Source organism: Ipomoea nil, unplaced genomic scaffold (genome assembly GCF_001879475.1).
Source record: "Ipomoea nil cultivar Tokyo-kokei standard unplaced genomic scaffold, Asagao_1.1 scaffold0465, whole genome shotgun sequence".
Classification (NCBI taxonomy): Eukaryota; Viridiplantae; Streptophyta; class Magnoliopsida; order Solanales; family Convolvulaceae; genus Ipomoea; species Ipomoea nil.
The window spans coordinates 1546862-1556559 of NW_017616893.1; the positions used below are offsets into that span (position 1 = coordinate 1546862).

The window sequence follows — 9698 nt, forward strand, 5'->3', positions numbered from 1 at the left end:
TGATTTTTAATTCGAATACGGGCACAAAGTTAATTTTTACGCCATATATTTTATAATAATAAAAATATTTAAACGGACGTATACATACGTCACTAGATTGTCCTACTGCTCTGTCCATGACGACTATATTTCCTAATTTTGACGCCAACTATCACTTTTTCCTATTCATATTAGGGTTGGGTTTCCTAATTCAGTAATTCTATTCATAACAGGTTTAAGTTAAAACCAATTTCTCTCTTATATATAAATTCCCATTCAAGTGAGATTATTGCTTCACTCAATAGTTTCCAACTCGGCATTCACTTCGTTAGGTTTCCTATCAGAGCTCCCATGGAGAAGCTAAACAGTAAGTAAAAATATTTTAGTTTCTTTTGTTACAAATTATTTTTATGATTTAGTTGTTATCATAATAAGCCTATACATACATGTGTATGTTAATAAATTTTTCAAGTTTTATATTAATTTTTTTTCCTATTTTATTATTCTATTTCTGCTTTCAAGTGGTAGCATTAGCCACCCTTCCATATTTAAATTTTAATATCCTTATTTAGATTCATAGTTATGCTTTCATGGCTATTTTATGTATAATAAACCTATAAATACTTTTCATTATACATTATGATTAGACTAGTCCTATAAATTTTCTTAATTTTATATTAATTCTATTTCTACTGTTATTATCGAAACCTACCTATTTAATGTTTAACGAACATGACCTAATTTCTCTTGATATAATCACTACCAGATTTCTCAATAGAACTGGGACGTTTTATATCACATAATTAAACCGTACACACCAGAAATATATGAATTATAATAATCATGTCTATAAATACAAATTTTAATAAAATTTCCAAGTTTTATATATTAATAATTTTCTTCCTATTTTATATATTATTCTATTCTATTTCTGCATTTCAAGGGTAGCATTTGCCAGTACTCTCCCTATTTAAATTATAATATCCTTATTCAGATTCATGGTTGCTTTCATGTCTATTTTTCCTTTCACTGCATGGCTTCCGAGTGTGTGTTAACAATTTTTTTTTTTTTTTGAAAAATTTTTGTAGTCCAATTCGGTGAGATATCGTTTTATAGCCCCTTTGAGAAAGCTACTGTGCGGCATGCACCCATAGTTGCACCTACCTACCGGAATCCGTTGAAAATGTTAATTTCCCCGTCGTCGCTGGCACGGGTAAATCGCAAACAGGCACCGACATTCTCGGACGAGGAGAAGATAGAGCATATGAGATTCGCGCAAGTGAAGAGTAAGAAGGATTTTGTTCACTACGAGAGAGTGGATGGAAAAGAAGTAAACGTGGTTGAAGGTGTTGAATTACATACTGGGATTTTCGACACAGAAGAGCAAATGAAGATTGTTGAATGTGTGTACAAGTATCAGCAATTGGGTCGGAAACGGCAGCTTAAAGGTATATAAGCTAGCAATGTTAATAATCAATTAGATATATACTCTCACCACTGGAAATCTCACTATTTCCGTCTAACAATAATGTTGGTCGGTAATTTGAAAATGTGTATAGATGATTATCTTAATTAGTGTGTTTAACTCTATGCAGCAAGAACATATTATGAGCCAAGGAAGTGGATGGGTCGCAGAGGGCGTACAATTATTCAATTTGGTGGTTGTTACAATTATGCAGTGGTAAAATTATTACCTAGCTTGTTATATTCATATTCCTTATTACCTATTTTTTGAGAAGCTTATCTATTATGATTTTGTGATATATAGGACAAAAATGGTAATCCTCCTGGTATAATCAGAGATGAAGAAGTGGATCCATTGCCTACTTTATTCAAGCAAATGATTAAGCGGATGGTCAGGTGGCATGTTTTGCCTCCAACATGTATCCCTAATAGCTGCATTGTCAACATTTACGATGAGGGTGACTGCATTCCTCCTCATATCGACCATCACGACTTTATTCGACCCTTTTGCTCGATATCATTTTTGTCAGAATGCAACATTGTTTTTGGCTCGAGTTTGAAGATTCTTAACCATGGCATTGGAGAATTTTTCGGTCCAGTTTCGGTACCTCTACCAGTCGGGTATGTATGTTATTTAATATCTTTTTTTTTTTTATCAAATTCGTAATGAGAAAATGTGGAAATCATGAAAATAAATAGAAGTCTCTTAATTTTGAATTACTATAATGCAGATCGGTGCTTGTTTTACAAGGGAATGGAGCTGATGTTGCAAAGCATTGCATACCCCGTGTTCCATCTAAAAGGTAAATCATTGAACGCCATTAATAAAGATCACTACAACATTCTTTTTCTCCCAAATATTACATATTGAACCATTATTTTGCGGTACTAATCTTTTCTTACTTCCTCTCATTGCAGAATCTCGATTACTTTTAGAAGGATGGATGAAAGTAAATTGCCTTACAACTACAAACCTGACCCAGAGCTTATGAGAATTCAACCTATTGTTCTTCGTCCCCCTCAATTTATAGAATCATCAACTCCACAAAGAGTTGGCAAGAATAATGAAAAGGTCAAGCATGATAAACCCCATTATTCTTCTCTTGCACATGCAACGTACCAGAACATTGTTGCTGCAAACGAAGAATTTCCTCCCCTCTCGAAAGCTTCAGTTCTTCAAGCAAGAACAGAGTACTAATAATATAGTCATTATATTTGCCTATCATATGACCCTTACTATTTGGATAACATATGTATTCTTATACATTTGTATAAATAGTTTTGTTGGATAACTGGTCATTTATTGTATTTTTTGAGTAGTACTCCAATACAGCTATGCATGCAATGTATTTTTTGTTATTTGTTATTTGAAGAGTGCTCCAATACATCTCAATAAAATTGAATAACACCATAAATTTTATTAAAGTTATATTAGATATTATTCTATTATATATTTAAATATATAAATAGAGTTGTTTATTAACTCTTACCACAAGACTGAAATTAGCCCATAATTTGGTCACCATTAGTAATCAAAATGTATAAATAAATGGGAAAATGGCACTTTCCCCCCTTGAGTTATATACTTATAGCACTTTTTCCCCTTGAATTATTTAAGTGGCTCTTTTCCCCCCTAAAATGTTAAATGGGCATATTCACCCTTAAAATAAATATTTAAAATAAATATTTCATTTATTTTTCTTCTCCAACAAATTATTACTATAATTTGGTTCAAACCAAACAGATATTATAGCAACCAAACCAAAATATTCCAATTACAATTTAGAATCAAAACGCGATATTTAGAGTTTATTAAAATCACAAATCGAAATGGTCGGTTCATGTTCCGAACTGAAAAAATAAAATACATTTATTGTTGAATTTAGACTATTTTAAAATAAAAAATAAAATAAAATTTAAAATAAAGACGGTTCAAAATCACAAACCGGATCCGAAACCGCCGGTTCACGGTTCATGATCCAGTTTTTTTGGTTCATAAATTTAATAAATTGAAATCTAAATATTGGATTCTAGATCTGAATCATAACCGGAAACTTTTAATTCGATTGCTATAGTGTCCGGTTCAGTTCGAAACGAACCGTGGTCATTGCTACATATACACAATAATTTGTTGGAGAAGTAAAATAAATAAAATATTTACTTTAAGGGTAGAAATGTCAATTTAATATATCAGGGGGAAAAACCACCACTTTTAAAATAATTGAGGGGGCTAATGTGCTTACATAAATAATTGAGGGAGAAAAAGTGCTATAAGTATATAACTTAGGGGGAAAAAGTGTCATTTTTCCTAAATAAATTTTTTTCTATGGTTCTCAACCCAAAACGGAGACTATGTAAAGTGATTTGACCATTTGAAGGTCCTAGCTTGGTACAGATGGTCGATTTGAAAGTTTGAGACTAAACATGATAAAATTACCAAACTCGGAGGATCTTAGATGACATTAACTCTATGAACTTTCACATTATTTGGTGAAAGTGGCAGTTTTAGGCCTTGTTTGGTAACATAATTAGCTTATCAGTAAATTTTGACTTATTTGATCACTATTAGTTGTTTGACTTGGTTAAACAATTCTATCAATATAAATGTTTGATTAATTAGCTTTTTGTAATAGTTTATTGCTCCAAAACGCTAAAATTCAAAAAAATGCTCAAAACAATTTTTCGATAAGCTTTTTGAGGAAGTCATTTTGCATGTAATCAGCTACTAGCTAACAACTAATTTACCAAACATTTTTCTACAATCAGCTAATGTTATCAATTAGTCAAACTCATTAACTCAATCAACTAATAGCTATCAACTAATACCTATTTACTAAACTCCCCTTAGTCTGGTCTCTAAATTATAGTAAGGCTCTCTTTGGTAGGTTGAAATTGCCTCACTTGAGAATGGAATGAAACTTGTAAAGCTGTAAGAGAAAGAACAAGGAATTGGTAATCATTCCATTTGAGTTGATCTGATTCAATGAAAATAGTTGTTCTGTAGTGTCTTCCATTCATGTGAATCAGTGTATTCAATGTGGCCAAGTAAAAAATGGATTGAAATGAAAAATGGCAGTTCTTACCATTTCTTTTTGGGGGGGGGGGGGGGGGGGGGGTGGAAATTTTTATTTAAAAAGACATATGGAATAGAGGAGGAAGTGAGGAACACAATTGGAATATTATTCTCATTGTTTGATTAATTGGTTTAACAAAGAAGAATTATATTCTAGTGTTTTTTTTTTTTTTTTTTTGATAACTATATTCTAGTGTTTGATCGGTTTAAGAGATGAAAAAAAATTAATTAGTTTAATTTTTTTTTTTTAAAGTTCATAATTTCTCCTTTTAAGATTTTCACATGTAACTATTTATTTTATTTGTGTTAATTATATATGAGTAATTCTTTCATATGTTGTTTGGCCCCTTATTCCACACACCAATGGTATGTGTGTATTTATTTATGTACTAATATTTTCTATATGCGATGCACAAAAATAGATGCTCAATATTAGTACTTTGTATTAAAATTTTAAATTTATTTAGATTTTAAATATTGATAATATTGTAAATAATAATAATAATAATAATAATAATAATAATAATAATAATAATAATAATAATAATAATTTCAATTTTAGTCCTATGACTATTGGAGTTTTGTTAATTGCAATCCACGACTTTTAAAATTGTTAATTTAGTACCTTAATTATTCAATTTATATCAATTTTGGTCTTGTTAATATTATTATTATTATTATTATTATTATTATTATTATTATTCAAGAGTTATTATTATTATTAATTTTTTTGTTAATATTATAATGTGTAATAATAATAATAGTAATATTGTTGTTGTTGTTGTTGAATAATACTAGTAAATACGGTGTAACAAAATTAAATAGGAATAAATGAGGTATTACCAAATTAAGCTATTAATGAGAATTATTTAGGAATAGTTTAATATCAGGTTTACTGGGAATAACTATTTCCTTTGAAAAAAGAATAGATTATCAAACGATAAAATAAGTATTTAAAAAAAATGTAATTCCATTCTCAAACTATTCCCTGAAGGATTATGTTGTTTGTACGTCTTCATTACATTTTTCTAAATCTGAATCTTATTGTCACCTGGATGTGCAACCAATAAACACAGTCTTTTTTGATAAGACCATATGAAAAAATGCATCCATCAGTTCATCACTACTAAATATCCAAAAAGGTGACACTGATGTGATTTTTTATTAGTTTATACCATAAAAGTTAGCGCGCGCGCGCGCGCACACACACACACACACACACACACACATATATATATATATATATATATATATAGACACACAAAAATATCTCTGCTATAACTGCTAAGTATATATAAATGTATAATACATATTAATAATAAATATATTTTTAGTTGATCGACAAAGTACACCATATATTTAGTATAAACAAAAAGTGTTAAAATATTTTGTCTCATTATAATTCTTTATCAGTTAAGATTACAAGAACGAATTATTCAGTATATATTTTCATATAACAGTTAAAAAAAAATTTCGTCACAAAAATGTCTTGAAATATTTTTTGAATACAAGAACAGAGCAAATCTTGAGATTATGTCATGATACACTAAAATATCATTTTAGTGTTATCTGACAAATAGGATAGGCTCCTTTTAGCCTACTGCCATTAACACTACTTATGTATGTACTAGTTTAGTGGTAGGTATGGGTTGATTGATTACCCAACTCACTAACTACAAAATTGTTGATAATCATACACATCAAGAGCTAGCTTTCTAGATTAATGTGAATCATGTTGGAAAACTAATTAAATTTAGCATAAAAATAGTTATTTTAAAGTAAAATTTTGAGTGAAGTTTATTTTATATTTAGGTATTATCAAAGTCGATTTGGGTTCTTTTAACAGCATTTTAAATACTTGATTTTGAGGAGAGAAAATGGAGGAGATCAGAAGGGCTAGGAAAATATGGGGAGAAAGCATGCAACCTTCGGAGAGATTGTAATCTTCAGATGTTATTTAATGCGATACACTGACACGCTGAGGGTCAGTTTTATAATTAAAAAATTTGTTTAAAAATCAAGCTGTTCATATATATATATATATATATATATATATATATATATATGGCTTTAACTTGTTATTCGAATTTTTAATTTCTATTTTTAATTTGTTTTTGAAATTTTTAATTATATTAATGGTCAGTAAACTTAGTATTTAAAATTTTGTATTCGATTTTGAATGTTAATTTGTTCCGTAGACGATTTCAAAGGTGAATTTTAATTTATAAAATTATATTTTGATTAGTTTATGTAATTATATTGTATAATTTTAAAATTATTTTATTTTGTTATTTACATTTATTTTTATTTAAAATCAAATTTGAAATTATAATTATAAAATTAAAATTATTAATTATAGAAAAGTGAATACAATAATAGATGATGTATACAAGTGTGGAGGAGTAGGGCTGACAAAAAAAAAAAAAAAAAAAAAAAAAAAAAAAAAAAAAAAAGAGAAAAAGGGAGAAGGATTGGAGAAGAAATATGTGAAAATTATATAATGATATAGAGTTGTGCCCACAAAATTGGGAGATAAAGGGAGAAGAGTTGTGAATGCCCTAAGTGAGAGAAATTGATTATCCAAGTGAACACATTTGAGTTAGAAAAAATGAAACTGGCCTTAAGAAATTTTTGTCTCACATTATAAAATAAAATGTGAGTTAGTACTAGCTAGTATATATATAATTCTACTTTTGAAAAAGTTTGAATTATATATCATAGATCATAGATGCCCTATCTTGTGCACAGAGCAGTTTAGACTCACGTTTTCATGTTCTTGGTGTCATTGAGAGGAAGCGAATCGAGAATATGTGCACTTAGCTAGAATTACAAAGTTTTGGTGTATGTACCCCTAGTTAATGTCAACAAGCTGTACTCTAAATGAATATTTAGTTCCATTTTTTGTTAAACATGTTTCATGTCCATTTGTTAAGTGTTATGCAAGGCTTTGTTTTACAGAATTAGGTTGATTTATTTTCTCATTCTCAATTGATCAATCAAAAACTTCTAACAGAACACAAAGAATTGTTACTGAGTTTTGGGTAGCACTCTTATAGGGAAATATAAGAATTAATACGTCATGTATTGTGTGAGTTTACCTTAGTAATATTAGGGTTAAGTTTCAATTAGTTAGGGAAATTATAGCGGCCCTGTTTGGTAAAAAAATTGGCCTATAGGCCAATTTTGACTTATTTGACCACTATTAATTGTTTGATTTAGTTAACATATCAATATAAATGTTTGGTTAATTAGTTTTTTGCAACTCCAAAAAGCTAAAATTTAAAAAGCTACTCCAAACAACTTTTTCAATTAGCTTTTTGAGAAAAGAAATTATACCAAACAACTATCAGCTACTAATTTACCAAACACTTTTTTACAATTAGTTAATGTTACCAACTATTTATACCCTCTAATTAACATAATCAGCTAACAGCTAACATCTATCAATAAAGGGCATATGCCACCGTATTCCCTATATAATATCGGGCGGCATTTAGCCACCATTGCCAAGTTGTTGCATCATGAGCCTGAGTTAGAACTGGTGGTACTCCATACGTAATTGGATTGGTTGGTGGGACATATGGGTTATATTCTGAGAATTGGGAATTGGCACAACCGGCAATTAAAGTCCAAACACAAGTGTCAAATGGTGAATTGCCGACCTTTGTGCACAAGATAGGGCATCTATGATATATAATTCAAACTTGTGAACAAAAGTCGGCAATGTCGATGATGTGGTATTCTTCAAGGAAGAAGTTTTGATAATGATTAGTCATAGCTTTCGGGAACGGTAGACTGTTAACTTGACTTACTCTCCCTCAATCTCTAAAAATTAAACAACGTTAAAAATGATATGATTAATTACATAATATACGATCCGGATTGGCTCATTCCAAATAGGTCAAGTGAACTGAGGCCGGTAACAGGGATAATTAGGTCGGATAGGTCTCGGGTAGTTGAAAAGTGAAAAATCATATTCCTACTGAGTAATAAATGCACCTTATATAGGTGGCTTTAGGGACACATGTCGGGGTTCTGACATGTTCTGTACGTGGAATATGCGGGTTCATTGGTCAGGAGACACTATGCAAATGCCTTAAGGAGATTAAAAAGGGTGATGGGGCGTGACTTGACTACTTTTTTCAGTCCGAGAAGGATGCGAAGTAGGTTTGTGGGGAGGAATATGCATTATCCCAGTCTGATTTGACCGGGGTGATCGGGAAGCGTTCTAGAGGGACTTGGGGTCGTTCAGTTCTGGTCGGTTTACCTTGCACACGTTCGATTATGCACGTATAAACCCTATCAATTACAAGTTTCATGATAAGTAACTCTTCAACCCAAATATTACATATTGATTGAAAAGTTGATGGAACTAAATGACCCGGGTTCTAAACGGATCAAATTAGCTCGCATAAAATATATGGATAAAGTGGATATATAATTGAGTAGAATTTAGTAGTATTGAATAAATTAGAGCTAGAATATTAGAATAAGCTTGTAGTAATAAGACATAATGATTGTGATATTTTGTAAGGGAAAAAAGCATGAACTTTAATAACTAATTAAATAACAATTTATACTTATTGGAAATATCCAACTAACTTTGCTGACTTTGTGGTGGGCTACAAGACTAAGCCAAACCCCCACGGTATTCGTTGGGTTTGAGCCAAATCCAGCTTCCCAAGCCTTGGAGGAGGGATCCGAGGGTGGAACAGTGATCGTCTGGGGTCGGTTGTAGAGGTCGAGGGCTCGGACCTGGGACTTGGGTCCTAGGTCCCTGCATTTTGGCCCCGAAGCCAGAGGGTGGAAAGGTGAACGTCCGGGGAGGGCCGTGGAGGCCGGAGCCCGGACCTAAGACTTGTTGTGCAATAATAATAAAGACTCGTGCATGGTAAACAAAACAATGACAAAATTCATCCACACATTACTTTTTTTTTTTTTTTTTTTTTTTTTTCTTTCCATTGGCGTGAAGGTAAAGTCCATGAAAGGAGGCCGCATTGTAATTCGGCGGAATTGCAAATTCCTCCAAGCAAACAATAAAATTTTACAAGCTCATAAATTATATTGGAAAAAAATTACAATTCCATTGTACCAAACACGCAGGAAAAGTCTCAAAAAAGTTATTCACAAAAGTATTTGAAAATTGTGCAGATGAACCAACTTATATTCTTCTTTACAGAAA

General features: G+C 30.9%; 1 protein-coding gene across 1 annotated transcript; it reads left to right on the forward strand.

The window, feature by feature from the left end:
- The first annotated feature begins 1162 nt into the window (after positions 1–1162).
- Positions 1163–2649, forward strand: LOC109173062. The gene is made up of 5 exons (XM_019322320.1): positions 1163–1427; positions 1575–1660; positions 1748–2064; positions 2175–2246; positions 2362–2649. The coding sequence occupies exons 1-5, from the start codon at positions 1163–1165 to the stop codon at positions 2639–2641; spliced, it is 1020 nt and encodes a 339-aa protein (XP_019177865.1). The 3' UTR covers positions 2642–2649.
- The last annotated feature ends 7049 nt before the right edge of the window (positions 2650–9698 follow it).